An 18,706-nucleotide genomic window follows, 5' to 3' on the forward strand; every position below is an offset into this window, starting at 1 on the left:
AGCGACTCCAAACACGTGCAGGTCATACGGGCACCTGGGGGACACCTGGCCAAAGGGGGGGGGGGGGGGGCATTGATTTGCATAGCACCCCATCCTGGGACAGAGCCCACTCAGCACCCCCTTAATCAGAATCACATCAAATGGGTAGATGGCCTTGTGGCCTGCGCTATCCTGGGATTGGCACCAACCCCCCCACGGTCCTTGTCTGGATTAAGGGGGATAGAAAATGACATCAAAATAATAATAGAATAGAATCCCAGGGTTGGAGAACGAGTTCAACTTGACTACGCTGTGTATTATACTCTACTATATACTATATACTATAGGCGGAGTGGTGGCTCTGAGGCTGGGGATCTGCACTGGCAATCGGAAGGTTGCTGGTTCGAATCCCATAAATGCCAAAAAGGGACTCTGCTCTGTTGGGCCCTTGAGCAAAGCCCTTAACCTGCAATTGCTGAGCGCTTTGAGTAGTGAGAAAAGCGCTATATAAATGCAAAAAAAAAAAAAAATTATTATTATTACTACAGTATATGGGAACGCTAGATGTACATGGACTCAGTTATTCTGTATTGGACTGGATTATGATAAAGGTCTGAGAATCTGATTATCTACTGTACTATACTAGAGTAGACTAAAACAGAATATAATATTAGTATGTACTGTAGGTATGATAATGAATTAAGTTATGCTATGATTCAGTATATAACACACAATAGTGTAATATTACATAAAATGTCATGAGAATGGAGTCATTTACACGGCACGCCTATGCAGACCACACGCTGGGCCACCTGGACATGTTAATCCTACTGTTATTTTATTTTTCTGTATTGCCCTTGTATTTTATCATTGATATTTATCTTCTGTACTCAGTGTTGCACCAATACTATCGAGACAAGTTCTTAGTTTCTATTCTGGCCATTGAAGTGAATTCTGATTCTGTTCTGATTCTATGAGAATGAATGGAGTCGTGCTCTATTGTATTTTACTGTCCTCGCGTAATAATTTACAATAATTTAACAATGCACTGTGGTACTATACTATATAACATGCAGGTATGAGATTGAATTATGTTATTCTGTACTATATCATAACTTAATATAATAAAACGTGGGGCCTCCAGGATATATAATAATATGTTTTGCTATACTGTATTGCTGTATACTACAGTATATTATAAAATACATTATGGGGGTTAAACAATGTAATCCTATACATTCTATACATTCCTATACATAGTATATTATACTATGCGAGCATGAGAATAAATTAAGTTATGCCCTATTGTATAATACTATACTACTGTATATTAATGGAATTAAACAATATAAGGCAATACTAATATGTGGGGATAAGAATGAATGGAGTCGTGCTCTATTGTATTTTACTATCCTTGTGTAATAATTTACAATAATTTAACAATGCACTGTGGTACTATACTATATAATATGCAGGTATGAGATTGAATTATGTTATTCTGTATTGTACTTTATCATAAAATAATTCAATATAATAAAACGTGGGGCCTCCAGGATATATAATAATATGCTTTGCTATACTGTATTGCTGTATACTACAGTATATTATAAAATACATTATGGGGGTTAAAGAATGTAATCCTATACTCTATTATAATATGTGAGTATTAGAATAAATTAAATTATGCTCTATTGTTTAATACTGTACCACTGTATATTAATAGTATATAACAATATAAGGCAAAACAAATATGTGGGGGTGAGAATAAAGTGTTATGCTATACTGTACTCTACCATAATATAATATACTGTATAATATCTGTGGCCTTGACAATGTAATTTGTTCTGTAATATAATCCCAAAGTTTGAGAATTTTGCTCTACTATACTCTGTGGGTATGACAATAAATGAATTCCTGCTACACCGTACTATACCATAACATGATCTAATGTAATATAATAAAATGGAGGCTTTGATAATATCATTTATAATATCATGCATGGCTTTCAGCATGAATGGAGTTCCACTACTGTATACTTTGCAGCTCCCACACTGGCCTGTCACCTGTGTGCACTTTGCACTTTGTCCCTGTCCTCCCGTACTCCTGCCCCCCCCACCCATTAATGTCACCTCAGCTGGTCAGGTTTGTGACCGAGTGTCGTGTCTGAATGGGCCCTGCGGTGTCCTGTCATCCCTTTAGGGTTTGGACTTTTTAGTTTGCCCCAGATGCTGTTAGGATTGGCTCCTGCCCCTTGAGTAGCCCGACTGGATGGTGTGGCCATGAGACTGGTGTGAGAGCTGGAATGCATTCTGGCAGCATGAGATGTGATGCAGGAAGTCCAGTGCAGGGCCCGCTTACACACACACACACACACACCGACGCCTGCGCTCACTTGGTGCCAATTTGGAAACACAGTAAAAACAACAAGTGGGAATTTCAGGATGGCAGAAGGAAACCCACAAGGACATGAGCACAAAGTCCATACTGCACAAAGACAATGGATGCTAAATCCATGACATAGTAATGGCAGCTACTGTGCCAGCTTATATGAGAAGAGATAACATGACATGATATGACAGTGAACCCAGTGCTGCCAACATATGCACAGCCTGAGCTGGCTGATCAGCTTAGGAAATGAATCAGTGAATGAATAATATAATACAGGGTGGCACAGTGGGTAGTTCTGCCACCTCATAAGTCCAGCATGCTGGGTCTGAACCACCGTACCCACTTATTGTCCATATGGCGATTGCATGCCCTCCTTGTATTGGTGCAGGTTTTTCACTCACCTCCTCAAAGACGTACAGAGGAGGTTAACTGGCCTCTCCAAATTGATCCACAGTGAGTCTCTGTGGCTGTGCTGACCCTGCAATGGACTGGCACCTGCCTTGTGCCCGGTCTGTGTTGGGAGACCCTCAGGACTCTCTGCTATTTTCTGGATGCCGTCCTTCACTGTGCAGTGCCAAGTAAGCGTCGGGCGCAAATATTTGATTTTGCTCTACTGTGTGCCCCTGTGCCCCTCTGCAAAGTCGAGCGTTGACATCCGCATGCCCGTTACCAGCTGGCATCGGGGACTTTAATCGCACATGAACTTCTACTCAGAATCGTGTCCGTGTGGAGGTCAGCGGCGCCGTAAACGGGAGGTGCGCCACTTGATCGGACATCCTCGGAAGCGAAAAGCGCCGAAGGTGAAGCGACGAGAGCCGAGCGCGCGCCTCGCAAGGCAACTCAAGTGGAAACGGAAAGAGGAATCCGAAGGAAAGGAAATGAGGCCGAGGAACCGCGGCGATCAGGAGCCATTAAGTCCCGATTTCCTCTGAACTCCTGACTGACGGAATGCGACTCAGGCCGAGAAAAAAAGGAAGCAATTTAGAGCGCTTAACGCGGCCATCAGCTAATCTGTTTGGGGAGCGCGAAAGTCTCACCGTTAAGTGTAACTCGGAGAAATTGATTGGAATGCGCGAGCAGGAAAATGGGCTTTAAATCAGTTACAATTAGGCGGCCATTAATCTTTGGGGTAGAAACGAATGGCTTCCTTTAGGGAGAGGAAACACAACATGGAGGAGTCGGGCTGGGGGCTAAAAAGCACATCCATGTGTTTATCGACATTCACCTTCACGGTAAACCGGACCGAAAAAAAAGAAAAACTGCAAGAAACTTAGAAGTTGGGATCGACCGGCGAGAAGGTCACCGTCACCGCGTCACGGCCAGACAGACGACAAGAAATCCGAGGGGCGTCACTAGAAGTCACTGCTTGATAAATCGAAAATAATAAATAGATATAGCGCCATTCACATGTCAATACAAGTAGCGATTATATAGCGCCTTTACACACCGCCATTCACATATCTGAGCTTTATATGGCGCCTTTCATGTCTCCACAAATAGTCTTCTTACATGGTGCCCTTTGTGTCTGTCTGTCAGTCTGTCTATCTATCTATCTATTATATAGTGCCTTTTACGTCTATCTATCTATGTATCTATCTATCTGAGTAATCCTGCCTACTACACCAAATTCTATCTATCTAACATTATTATATAGCGCCTTTGACATCTATCTATCTATCTATCTATCTATCTATCTATCTATCTATCTATCTATCTATCTATCTATCTATCTATCTATCTATCTATCTATCTGTCTATAATATAGCACCTTTCTATCTATCTATTAGATAAATAGATAGATGCAAAAGGCACTATATAATAGATAGATAGATAGATAGATAGATAAATAGATAGATGCAAAAGGCACTATATAATAGATAGATAGATAGATAGAAAGGTGCTATATTAGATAGATACATAGATAGATAGATAGATAGATGCAAAAGGCACTATATATCTATTATATAGTGCCTTTTACATCTATCTATCTGTCTAATCCTGCCTACTACGCTAAAATGTCTATCTATTGTTATATATTGCATTTCACATCTATCTATCTATTATATAGTGCCTTTTGCATCTATCTATCTATCTATCTATCTATCTATCTATCTAATATAGCACCTTTTTATCTATCTATAATATAGCACATTTCTATTTATCTATCTATCATCTGTCTAATCCTGCCTACTACACTAAAATGTCTATCTATCTATTGTTATATATTGCATTTCACATTTTCTATCTATCTATCTATCTATCTATCTATCTATCTATCTATCTATCTATCTATCTATCTATCTATCTATCTATCTATCTATCTATCTATTAAATAGTTCCTTTATTTCTGTCTATATACCTTGCTCCCATTTTACTATATAGTGCCCTTTCCTATCTTTTGCATAGCTTCTTTCATGGCTGTCTCTTCATCTGTCATCCATCTCAGTTCTTTTTCTATATTCTGATTCAACATCTCTCTCAACAGCTGATCTGGTCCCCCACAGGCGGGCAGCACCCGTTGCCAGTTGGCATATTCAATGGGCTTGCTGGTTCAGGTCTGCAGGAGATTTAGTTCAGTTCTTCACCATCAAGGCCCCCCTTGTCATTTCTCACTGCTCTTCAATGACCCCTTTGTTTGTACTGGTGTCACCAAGGTCTCAGTGGCCTGATGTCCAGATGTTCTCGCTCTTGTGCTTGTTGTGTCATTTCCTCCATTTCAGTACACGTGGATTCTATTAACCGACATCTGAATGCACAGAGCCGTAGACAAGTGGGCAGTGGTGACGTGTAGGCAGGTCAGCTGAGACCTTGCTATGTCCACCACACCTGGTGCCCCCTAGTGGCCTGATTGATCATCTCCAGCATTTCAAGACTAGGGAGGCCCCATGAAGGTGCGAGGCCGTCATCCAGGCCTGGTCCACCATACAAGATGAGGCCAGCGGTGTGACTGGTCACCCAGTAGTTGGACTAGCAGGACAGGGAGGTTCTCCTCCACTCTCTGGCAGGTCCTACTGATTCAGCACTCATTGGGGTGTCCACCCTTCTGGTCACTGCTAGTGCTTCCTCATTTTCTGTTTCATTTTTTAAATTTGATTCAGGGGGCAGAGCCTGGTCACCCCTTAGAGGTCATTTATTGCTACATGCCAAGGTACACTGTGAATGTCATGGTGTGAAAAGCGCTCTATTATGTAACCTATGGCAGATTTCTCTGGCCGAATGTGCTGATTGGGTATTGATGAAGACATGTGACAGCCTTGGGTCATGGACTGGCACTCATCCTGAGACAAGGAGCCGAGTTCCATCACGGCTGCCCACTCTCTTCCTTTTTGCCACGTTTGTCACACAGCTGCTTTGATCCGAGTGATCTTTTCATTCAAATCGCCCCCTCGATGACTTCTCCTCCATCCACTCCATTTTTCATTGGATGAAGATGACTGGAAATGGCGTGGAGATGCTCCACAGGTGCTAATGGTCGCCCTCAGGTGTGACTTTCCTGGGGGGGTCAGGACACGCTCACCTTGTGGTGACCTCAGTTCATCCCCTCCGTGCTCTTTTCGTTGAAATTTAAAGGGGCGATCCCAAAAACGCGTGACCTTGGCTCCGTCGTTGAGTTCCATCGATCTCACGGTGATTTAATGTTTCCACTTCTGTTGTTCAATTAGCGCTTGACCCCTTTAGCGGAGATGTAAATTAAATGACATTTCGGTGTCGTCCCATATTTAAAATACTGCGTTAGTTGCGGATCATAAATGATGATCTTCATTCTGCAGCTAATTTATTCATTTAACAATTTCCCTCCAGAAGTTCCAGCAGAAGGCTCTGAAGCAAACTAAGCAGAAGAAATCCAAGTCGGCTGAATTTCTGATGGGTGAGCCTTGCTTGATGAGTTATTGCTCATAATTTGTGTAAGGATTAATTAACTAATTACAGACAAATGGCTGTGGGCGAAATTTTGCTCTTGCTTGTCAGGGCGCAATTTGTAATTATTTTAATCATTTCTTCTTCTTCTTGTTCTTCTTCTTCTTCTCCTTCTTCTGCTAGTTCTTTTTTTTTTCTTTTCCCTGAGATTCAAATTTAATTTTAACCTAATTGTGTTGGAGTGACATTTGAGGAGGATGCGCTCCAGTATTTTCACTAGAAGTGAAGCGCACGGCCGGCCTGACCTTCAGCCCGAGAGAAGCGCGCGTTCGGCGGCCGGCGTCACGCGGGAGAGCTCGATGACCACACCCCCAAACAGAAGAAGTGGGCGGCCGTCCGACTGACTGACTGGCCTGGCCCGGCCTGGCGCAGCGCGTGACGTCACGCTGACTGACTCACTGACTGGCTGGCTGACTCCTCCCGCGCCGCGCACCCGGAACTTCTTGGGGGTCCCGCCGGTGATGCGCCGAGTCTGGGGGTCGCTGCCCTGCACGTATTGGCCACACCTCGGATTGTCATCACGGCGTTGACTTTGTGGAGTCTTTATAACAGATGGTGTGAAAGGCACTATATCACACATCAATATGTACGAAATGCACTACACAGGGGGTCAGTAGACATTATACAGACAGATAAAACGTTAAGAAAGGTGGCATATAATGGAGAGACTGAGATAAGAGGCACTGCAGTATATAATGCATGGACTGACAGCTATGAAGGGCAGCACGGTGGTGCAGTGGGAGTTTGCATGTTCTCCCCGTGTCTGCGTGGGTTTCCTCCCACAGTCCAAAGACATGCAGGTTAGGTAGATTGGCGTTTCTAAATTGGCCGTGGTGTGTGTATGTTGGCACCCTGCCCAGGATTGGTTCCTGCCTTGTGCCCTGTGTTGGCTGGGATTGGCTCCAGCAGACCCCCGTGACCCTGTGTTCAGATTCAGCGGGTTGGATAATGGATGGATGACAGCTATGAAGACCACCGTATCCTTCAGAGATATGAAAGGCACTAAATAATCGATAGACGTAACAGCCTCCCCACCACATACATAGATTAGCATGGGGGCAACTGCCCAGTGTGCCCATGCGTTAAGATGGCACTGGACGTCACTTTAAACTGCATAGACAGTTATGAAAGGCGCTATATAACACATTCATAGCTATGAAAATTATGAGAGGCTCTACGTACTGTCTGGGAGACAAATGCTATACAATAGACAGATGTGAAAGGCACTATATAATAGATCGTTATGGAAGACACCCTATACTGCAGAGGCAGCTATGAAAGGGAATTTAAAATTAATATTTTGGTAGATACAGAAGGCTTTAAATATTCCATAGAAAGATTTGTGAAATGAAATATATAATATAAGTGCATTGATTTATATGAATGGCGCTATATAATGCACAGAATGATAGCCATCAAGGGCTCTGTATTTTTCATAATTATGACAGACACTACAAAAGAGATATTTTGGTAGTTATGAAAAGCCCAATATACACCATTAATGAATATGAAATGCAATTTATAATGGATTGGTTCCTGCCTTGTGCCCTGTGTTGGCTGGGATTGGCTCCAGCAGACCCCCGTGACCCTGTGTTCGGATTCAGCGGATTGGAAAATGGATGGATGGATGTATTGAGAGCTATGAAATGTACTGTAGATAGTTATGAACAGCATGTTAACAGATATGAAAGGCAATCTATGATTGATATTTTGGTAGTTATGAAAGGCACTATATACTGTCTAGCTATGAAGTGCACTTTGGAAGGCCCAAATAATGAAGGAGCAAAGTGACAGACACCCTGACCATCCCTGCCCCCTTGAGAAGCTGTGAAGGCCATCGCCAGCCCAGAGCCCCTCAGTGGCACACACCCCTGCCCCCATACCCCAATGCCCCCACTGATCTGCAGTCAATGTTGGCTCCTGCTCTTCCAGAACTTTCCGGTGCCCTCTGCAAACACATGTGAAGGGTTGCCAGGATGTCTTCCATGCAGAGTGGCACCGTGTTTGTCATGAAGATGGGACCCGCTGTCTGCCATTTCGCTTTGTGGTGTTTGTCTTTCTCTGATTTATGCCTGTGGTTGAACCCTTGTTTTTGTCGTGTGGGTTTTTCCTTTTATTTGCAGTATTTTTGTGCTGTGAGTCAAGTCGAAATCCAGTTCATCCAGTTCAGGGCAGTGGGAATCCTGAGCCTGACCCAGCGGTGGCGTACCCAAGGCAGGAAGCAGCCCCCCTGAGTGGATGTCTGTGCCCACGAGGCCAGTCCCCCTGAGTCTGCTCATCCTCGTGAACATCACGGTGGTACGGAGAGAACATGCACACTCCACACAGGCAGAGAGGATTTGAATTGCTGTCCACGTCTTCACACTACAAGTCACCAAGAAGCTGAACAAGCACACCCTACATCTGTCAAATTGGGCCGTTTATGGGAGAAGTCTCAGGGGGCTACTCCCTGTAAAAGGCGCTATATGAAATTAAGATGGTCCTCCTTTGCTTCCAGGCCAAGAAGACGGAGTGGACCCACACATCTAATTTTCATACTTAACTCTTATCTTTAGGGTTACACAGTGGCACAGCAGCTGGCACTGCATTATCAATGCTGCATGGACATGGGTTCAAGTGTCTCTATGTGCAGGTGCTCCACATCCCCTAAGATATGAATGTTGGGCAAACTGGTAGCTCTGGTGCCATGTGATTGGCATCTAAGGTCTCATTAATGGATGCCAGGCTTGGTCATGCAACAAGAAGGGCACCCGCAGCTCACAGTCCTTCACACGATAATCCCGAGACCACTGAAATGCTGCAGTTTGGCAGCGCCATCCCTCCGCTGAAGGCAGCCCTCATCCCCAGTGACCCCTCAGCGTTTGGAGGGCATCGTCTTTGAACGGCGGGCACTTTAACTTGTAAATTTCTACTCATTACCTCTTTTTGAACGTGAAGAACATATGGCAGTCATATTTAAAGGCGCGCCACGCCTGACCTTTCACAGCGCGGTAATTAGGCCCCTCGGCTGGCACGATGAGAGGGGCCGTCCTGTCAGGTAGCAGGAGTGGCGGCCACGCCGGTGTGAGTTTCAGAATTAACATTTTGGTTCATGTGCTTCTAATAATCAGTGACCCTTCTCATCCACAGGAAATGAGCGCAGCAGAAATGACTTTGACCCCCCAGTGGATGAGGAAATCAACCCAAGGCGCCGCGCCATGGAGGGCAGCCGGGAAGATGAGCTCCAATTAAGTAGGCCATTTCTTGTCATAATATGCCCGTCAGGCCGTTACGGAGAGGGCACGAGGGCGGCTGGCGGGTTTTGGGGGGACCCGCCATGTGAAAATGATACTCTGTGCTTAGAGGGGGTGGGAAATTAACAGAAATAGATGGGGTTTACTGGGAAGGAAAGCCACATGAAGAAAGAAGGCGCTATATAATGTTAAATGATGGAAAGGATCACTACAGGGAAATGGAAAAGGAACAATAGAGAAGAACAAAGGGTGGGAAAGGCGAGATACATGCAGAAGACTGACAGACGGGAACAATAGGACTATAAAATAGACCTGAAGGGGGCAGTACACCTAACATCTAGAGAAGAAAGGCGCTATATAATAGGCAGGTGGGAAAGGTGCCTTATAGTTAAAATACAGATGTGTAGACAAGAAAGACATTCTTTAATACACAAGACAATAGACAAACAAAAAAATAATAAATGACATTATTTAATAGACTGGCCATGGAGACAAAAGAAATTATAAAATGGACAAAAGAGATGCTTCATATTTAACAGCTACTGTGTATGGATATAGAGACAGGAAAGGCGCTATATGATAGATAGATAGATAGATAGATAGATAGATAGATAGATAGATAGATAGATAGATAGATAGATAGATAGAAAGGCACTATATGATAGATAGATAGATAGATAGATAGATAGATAGATAGATAGATAGATAGATAGATAGATAGATAGATAGATAGATAGAAAGGCACTATATGATAGATAGATAGATAGATAGATAGATAGATAGATAGATAGATAGATAGATAGATAGATAGATAGAAAGGCACTATATAATAAATGTAAAGTATAAAGTTGCTGTACATTTCACAGCTATGTGGATATTAACCGTTGTATTTACCAGATAGGTGGAGACGTCACTCACTTTCTCTCTAATCGATGCACAACACGCTACATTATTGTCCCAGCACTCTATAGACACAGTGGACATAATGTACAGAAAAAGGGCACTGGACAGTATAATCGTCTGGTAGAAATTGTAACAGACAGATGGACAAGGCGCTATATAATGATCAAATACAGTAGGTGTTTGGGGTGAATGACATTCTTTAATTGTCAGGGTGTAGTATATACCATGATCGACTGGCATGGCGCTATATAATAGATGACGAGGTTAGAAAGGTCGTGTATATTTAACAGGTAGATGGGTACTGTATTATCGATAGTGTAAAAGGTGGTATATAATGATCACATACAGTAGATATCTAAATATATGAAAGACATTACAAAGGTAGATATGAACTAAAGTATATAATAGATGTGGACGGGGCTGTATGTTCCACAGACAGATAGATTACTATATCATACACAGTGAGATGAATATGAAAGGCACTATATAATTTATATGAAAGGTGCTGTATAGTCAGCCTATTGTTTTAACAGCTAGAGAGACAGATAGGAATGGCACTACTGTATATTAGAGATGGTAAAGTGCCATGTAAATGTAGGTATAATAAATGATGTAATTGACAGGACATAAAAGATGCAGAAATAGATAAGATGGGAAGTATACTGTTCTAGCTAAACGGATTGATGTGCTATATAATTAGTGTACAGATGTACAGATATGAAACACATTATGTAACAGACAGGATGTATTAAATAACTAAATATTTGATAGGCGTGAATGGTGCTGTTATCGTTAGATAGGTAGACCAAAATATCATTTATAGATAGATGAATATGAAAGGCCCAATTGCTGTGTAGGTAAGGCGCTATATAACAGAGGTGGAAGGTGCTGTGTGTGTGACAGGTAGTCAGAGAGACTGATTTCTATATCATATGCACTCAGATGAATGTGAAAGGCACTATATAATAGACGTGACAGGTGCTGTATAATCGGCATATCGATGGATGCTGTACTGTATGTGGTGGACATTATGTAATAGACAGGGTGTACTGTATGAGAGTTATAGGGAGGACAGGCGCTATATAGTATAGCAGATCCAGCATATCTGAGACGAGCTCTGAAGGCCTAACAGCTGAAATGTCGGCGTTTTTAACTTTGTTTTACTTTTTTCATCTTGAAGATAAACGTAAACCTTTTGTCCCTTTGCTATATCAGTCATTATATAATATGTAGATATGAAAGGCGCCTTATTGATGTTACACTCGGCCCCACCACTGACTGCCCAGTGGTCATCATAATTGAATTGACAAGCTGCATGGCCACCTCAGTGTCCAGAACTGTGTCCGCTCCTCCTCTTGAACTTACTGTCCTGCTGTGTGACGCCCTGACTTTGTCACATGTCACATGTCTTCTGTGGCTGGACGTGGTCAGTGGTGGACGGTGGGCTCCTCGGCCGTTGTGAGTTGCCCGTTTGTGAACTTCCTGTCCTGCTTTCTCCACTTCAGGTGTTTGTCAGGATTGTCCCTGAAGGGGGCGCTGGTCAGTGTCATTGCTCTTGTCTTGACCACTGAGTCTCCCCGATGTGCCCAAATAGTGGACAGGGTGCCCATCCGTCTCATGCACACACTCACCTTGACACCTGCATGCACACCTCTCTGGGGGGCTCTGAGAGCAGGTGGAGATGCTCATTGTGCCTCAGGACTTCATTGCCCACTTGACTAATAAAAATCAACGGACTTTTCTCGTCACTCGACTTTTGCCTTTCTAATTTAATGCCAGTGTGCCAACAGGACCCAAGCAGGTCTTCCAGTGCCAGGGTGGGTCACTTTGAAATATGCAAAGCGGGTCGGCTCCATCTCATTATCTCACCAGTGATTGCCTAAGAAGCCATTTTGGTAACAAAACAGAAATTTGCTCCTGACGAGATGTTCAAATTCGGGGTGAACACCCAACTTTAGGCAAAGCGATCTTAAGATATGCGCATAAATAATGACCTTCACGAGATAAGGGGAGGACACCCTGCTGGGGGCGCTCATTCAAATTCGCGCAGTATATGGGGCCTGCTGTGGAGCACTGTGAAGTCAGACCACCAAGGACCAGAGGTGGGCTTCTGGGCACACAGCACAGAGCTACAAGGGGTCTTAATATTGGATGGAGCCAAACATCCTGTGGGCACAAATACAACGGGAGGACTACAGTAGGACGCCCCCCCCCCCACCCCAGTCCATATAAAACAAGACTTCTGATCTCCATCAGGCCTCACATGTATATAGTAAGCAGATATAAAACAGAAAAGGCTGTGAAAAAGTATATGCCCCCTTCCCAGTTTCCCCTTTTAGAGCCACTTTTTGACACCTGGAATGTTTTCAGGTTTTCAACTAACTTGTAAATTTAGATGAAGGGCATCTGAGTGAATAAGCAGCCCGTTTGCTTTACTTATGTTATCTATTGAATGAACAAATGTATCCAGCACGAAGCAGCATAGTGTGAAAAATTAAATGCCCCCTTGCAGTTGTTCTTCCAATGACTGCAGCCTGATGCTATCATTCCATCTCACCCTTTAACGTGGCCACGGAGGTTTGGGTAACACTTATGTTAGGAGACATTGGCCTTTTCCATGGCACCATATTCATTGGGATTGGCTGCATATTCCATGGCACTATATATATTGGGATTTGCCATCTATTCCATGGCACTATGGCACTACTGCATATGTATTAGGACTCATTGCAGTTGGCACTCTTTTCCATTGTACTATGACGCCATATGTTAGAATTCACCATCTTTTCACGGCACCATATATATTGACTACCTATTCCATGGCACTCTATACATTGGATTATTTGTTTATTACATAGTAATATATATTGGGAATGGTAGTCTTATTCATGGCACTTAATACATTAAGATTGGCCATTTTTCCTTTGACGCTGTATACATTGAGACTGGCACTCATTTCTATGGCACTGTATACGTATATTAGGATTCCTATATACATTGGGAATGGCAGTCTGTTTCATAACACTATATGTTAAAATCAACCATCTTTTCATGGCACTATATATATCAGTGTTGACTGTCTTTTCCATGGCACTACATACAGTACATTGAATTGGCCAGTTTTTCTGTGGCACTGTATACATTGGGATTGGTCATCTTTTCTATGGCACTATGGCACTGTACAGTATATGTATGTTAGGATTCCTATATACTGTACATTGGGATTGGCTGCCTATTTCATGACACTATATATTAAGAAATCCAGTAAATACAGTATGTTAGTACTGACTTTCTTTTCCATGGCACTACATATATTGAATTGTTTTTCCTGTGGCACTGTATACATTGGGATTGGCGCTCTTTCCCACTTAGTGGTGGCCTGCCAGCTGCTTGCCACTCTTTTAAGATGGGACTCTTTCCAAAGTGACCCCTCTGTAGGGGCAGCGATGGGCCATCGGTGGACATGAAGGCAGCAATCCAAAGACGTCATCAGGAGAGCTGGCACAGAGCAGCAATGCCAGCAGCGGACGCGCCGTCTACCTGAGCTGCTAAAGCAAGCGCCTTTGAGGATTTTGAAGATGAGGAGGAGAGGTGGTGGCTCCCCCGTGGCGCTGCTACTTTGCGTCTTTCTCTTGCGTGTCATCGCTCCTCGTTTTGCTTATTTCTGCTAATGGTGTCGGCAGTCGTGCCTCGCTTTCCTTTGTTATGTGAAAATGCTGAGATTTCACTTAGAGACACGTTTGGCTGGACTGCCAAATATCACCTGGTGCTACAATTCTGCTTTTGCTGACTAAACTGAAGTGTGTGTGTGTGTGTGTGTGTTGAATGTCCTCGAGTCGACAAGAAGGGCGCCTACCCACAATGCAACAGGACCTCCGCACACCCCTGAGCCGCCTCTCGGGCCACAACAGGATGACGACGGACCGACCCCCTCATGTCCCACTCGTCACTCAGACCTTCTCAGAGAGGGAAATGGCGTCCTTCACTTTAAAGGGAGGAGCAGGAGCATCGCCAGCACCAGCCAGGCATGGCAAAGTTTACGCAACGCATCACGTCGGTAGGCGCAAACCCAGTATGGCCCCTGGCAGCAAAGCCGTAAAGGAAAAGTGCTGAGACAAGACCTACCACACTCGCCTCTGGACCTGCTGGATGCTAAAAGGGAGCCAATACCGATATGAGGTGGGCATGGTGGCACACTATGGTGGCACAGTTTGTTGGGCTCTGGTAGTGCTCCTCCTGGGCCTCTTTACACAAAAGTGCAGATGCCAGTCGTGCTGCTGGTTCGATGCCCTGGCCAGCTCTGCATGTGTAACGACTCATGTCCTGGTATCTCCTCCATGTTCATGAGACCTCCTTGTGACAGCATGTCTGGATATGCCATCCTGGAGGAGCTGGACTACCTGTGCAACCTGAATGGGCCGCAGGGACCACCTCACGCTAGCAGAGGTGACAAGGGCACTAGCAGAACACAAAACTAGAGAGGAATCAGTCAGGGAGGACCAGGAGAGAAGCAACAGTCATGGGGCCACCACTACCTTTTGAGGGGTGTCTTGCTGTTGCCACACCAGTGTTGTTACTTTCATTTGCACCAAAGCAGGTGACATTGATTTTCAGTCACTTGTGTTTCCAAAAAGGCCAAGTTGATATTCTTGAAACTTCACTGACTTGGTGTCACACTGTCATGATTACTGAAGTGTTCTCTTCATTTGATTGAGTACGGTGTGAGTGTGTGTATACATCCAGACGTCATAAAGGTTTGGGGCAGCCACCTGTATAATGCATCCTGGCTGCAAAAGGGTTAAAGAATTGAACAGAGATGTTCACAAGACTGAGTCCAAAACAGAACTCTTTGACTGGAAGCAAGATGGCGGCTTTAAAGGCCCGTAGAGGAAGTGACATCATCTAAAGTGCGGGGACCGGAAGTGACGTCATTCAGTGCGCTAGACCGGAAGTGACGTCATATAAGGCGGTAAAACCGGAAACGACGCCTCCCAAGGTGCCGGGACCGGAAGTGCCGTCACTGAATGCTCTAAACCGGAAGTGACGTCATCTAAGGTGATGGAACCAGAAGTGGCATCCTCAAAGTCGCCAAAACCTGGTGGGATTTGTCGGGAATGGTCTGCAAGTAACTGAGAAAGACAATCAGCACATCCTGCCAACCCCTGGTCTGATGTGGTATTACAATTACTCATGCCCTTTAGCTGCCCCCTACTCGCACGTGTGTGACAATAGCAAAGAGAAAACACAAAGACGCTCAAAAAGGGTCTGGGGCACCCATAGGCAAACCCCACATGTTAAAGGGAGTGCAAAAGAAAAAGCATGTTTAGACGCTTAAATGGAGACTGTGGAGATCGAGTCTGCTCCAAGATGGCGGTGGCTTCGATTAAGATGTTTTCTGGGAGGAAGAGGCGGATACAATTGGGCTGTACCTGGAAGTGATGTCATAAATAGTGGCACATCAGTCGTTCTTTCTACAGAGGGGAAAGAAGAAGAGATACCGTTATTGCACAATGCCCTCAGGTGAAATGAAAGGTACTATATGATAGATAGATAGATAGATAGATAGATAGATAGATAGATAGATAGATAGATAGATAGATAGATAGATAGATAGATAGATAGATAGATAGATAGATAGATAGATAGATAGATATGAAAGGCACTATGATGATAGATAGATAGATAGATAGATAGATAGATAGATAGATAGATAGATAGATAGATAGATAGATAGATAGAAAGGCACTATATGATTGATAGATAGATAGATAGATAGATAGATAGATAGATAGATAGATAGATAGATAGATAGATAGATAGAAAGGCACTATATGATAGATAGATAAATAGAAATTAAAGGCATTATATGATAGATAGATAGATAGATAGATAGATAGATAGATAGATATGAAAGGCACTATATGATGGATAGATAGAAAGGCACTATGTGATAGATAGATAGATAGATAGATAGATAGATAGATAGATAGATAGATAGATAGATAGATAGATAGATAGATAGATAGATAGATAGATAGAAAGGCACTATATGATAGATAGGTAGATAGATAGAAAGGCACTATATGATAGATAGATGTGAAGGCACTATAGATAGATAGATAGATACTCAAAAAGACGAGTGAATGCCAACTTCATCTCTCAACTTGAACTAAGGGGCGTGGCCTCCATAGCCAGGGGCGTGGTCACAATGCTTTCCAGGTTTTGCCCCTCAGAGCTGCAAGAGAAAGTGAAAAAAGTTTAGTTACAGCGCCCCCTCTCGTCCTGGAGAGGATCCTTCTACCTGTGACAGACCCCTGTGTATACAGTGTCCCAGTGTCCCCTAGGCATACGCTCATGGCCTTTACCACCTTTATCAGCCTGTGCCAACAGAAGGTGCTTTGCAGCACTGATAGGGTTACAATACACAAACTAAGAGTAACAGTTAAACAGAACAAAGTCAGAATTTCGAGGCCTATGTGATCCATGGGGAGTTCCGTCTCTCAGCCCGTCAGTCGGTCTCTGCTCACTCATATAGCGCCTTTAGCCACCTTGATAGATGTCAAACCGACAGTCCCAGGTCCAGACCAAAATGGTAATGACGACATCTGAAATGCTGGGGTTTTGTGGTGTGGAACAATAAACCTAACAGAGTGGTTGGAGGGGTTCGACCGGATATTTCTGGGTTTTTTGGGGGTCTTAGCCAGGTCAGTGGCCTTCAGTGCCCAACCTGTTTTTACAATCCAATATTTAATCCTGCCCCTTCAGCAGTCTTCCTGGAATCTGCATTTCAGATTCAGACATGTCAGCGGGCACGGCCGGGCACACCTGCATGACATTCCGCTCACTGTTGTCAAAGGCTGGTCAGAATCAGAGTGGGTCCAATTTCAAATCTAACTTCAACAGGCCCTCCTTGAATGGGTATGCCAGTCTGTCTCAGGTTGGCACCAATCACTCTCACTCATCTATTAAATGAAGTGAGGGTCACAAGTTGTGAATTGTTTCCTTGACAGATGGTGGAGTGATTTGTCCATAAAGTCCACTTGATCCCAGTTAGTGACTCTTTATTTCATACCACTTATGGCACTTGTGCTCCTTGGATGGCTGCCAGAGTTAACCCAGTGCCATCTTATAAGTAAGGTGACGTCATAGATCAGTCTCCCATTGGCGCACAGTATGGCTTAGCATCATGATTATTGAGCAGTAACCCACAGGAATGCCAGGCCAAGTAAGACCTTGTATTCACATGCACTTAACCTGGCTGCATGCCAAGGGGAAGGGGCACTGTACCCAGTTCTGAGTGAGAGAACCCAAAAGGAGATGACATGTTCTGGATTCAAGTGATGTTAGAGCTGGAGTCCAGTCACCAGAGGGCCACAATGTCTGTGACGGACATGGCCTGCATGGCATCTTTCTTATATTTATATGCCATATATTTTTAAACCCTATAAAGCAGATGGCAGCAGAAGCACTTTGCACAATTATGGCCTACCAAGACTGGGCAGTCCATTTATAAGACCTGTTCAGTGGACAGCAGGGAGTGGACCATCCAGCTGTGGTGGGCACTCTGTCGACTGAGATCCTTGGACTCGATGGCCACCCACATTCTGTTGCCTGGCACGCCCTGGCATAATGTCTCTCTCTGTTTTTAACAGTGGCCTCACTTTTCATTCTGGGTGACCCTTACGGTACATAAGGGTGGCCCACCCAGCCGTTCTCATTTGGAGAGTCTCCAGAATGAGGTCAGCAAGCCTGATATCTGACGCCAGCAGGCTGGCACACTGCTGCCCAGGGGACCCCGGCTTCGGTTCAAGTTGTATTTAAGTGCTGCCGCTAATGAATCCGCGTCCACTTGATGAAAATTAGAGCGCAGCTTAAATAGCTCGAGCGGAGCCGAGCACCCTGGGACCCCCACGCTGACAATTTAGGTTGACACTATAATTAGAGATACTTTAGTTACAAGACAGCAGCTTCAATGAGTTTCCTTCCTGTGTCCCCCAGAGTCCATGAGAGAGGAGGATGACAGCCAATTCTACAGGACGCTGACAAAGTTCTTAGAAGAGGAGACGACCGCCGTGGACCTGCCAGGTAGGAGCGCCGCTCTGATCGACGTGGAGCTTCTGGGGGACCGCAGCCGGGTGCCTCGCTTGATTTGCCATCTGGAGAGTTAGAAGGAGGAGAGGACAGCAGCGGAAAAGTGGAGCGGAAATTGGGGCAAAAACAAAAGTGAAGACGGAACGGGAACGAGTCGAGTGGAAGAGATGGGGACTTGGGGACCGTTGTCGAGA

At 44.3% G+C, this 18,706-nt stretch overlaps 2 protein-coding genes across 2 annotated transcripts in view; one reads left to right on the forward strand and one right to left on the reverse strand.

The window, feature by feature from the left end:
* Nucleotides 1-18,706, reverse strand: part of tmem14ca (transmembrane protein 14Ca) — a 1,114,298-nt gene that overhangs the window by 659,923 nt on the left and 435,669 nt on the right. The window lies entirely within an intron of this gene.
* Nucleotides 1-18,706, forward strand: part of LOC127528389 (orofacial cleft 1 candidate gene 1 protein homolog) — a 42,171-nt gene that overhangs the window by 13,728 nt on the left and 9,737 nt on the right. Inside the window, exons 2-3 of the mRNA XM_051929017.1 lie at nt 9,415-9,516; nt 18,420-18,506. Of these exons, the coding sequence (XP_051784977.1) occupies nt 9,415-9,516; nt 18,420-18,506 (189 nt within the window). The remainder of the gene's footprint in view (nt 1-9,414; nt 9,517-18,419; nt 18,507-18,706) is intronic.

This window comes from Erpetoichthys calabaricus, chromosome 6 (assembly GCF_900747795.2).
Source record: "Erpetoichthys calabaricus chromosome 6, fErpCal1.3, whole genome shotgun sequence".
NCBI classification, from domain to species: Eukaryota; Metazoa; Chordata; class Cladistia; order Polypteriformes; family Polypteridae; genus Erpetoichthys; species Erpetoichthys calabaricus.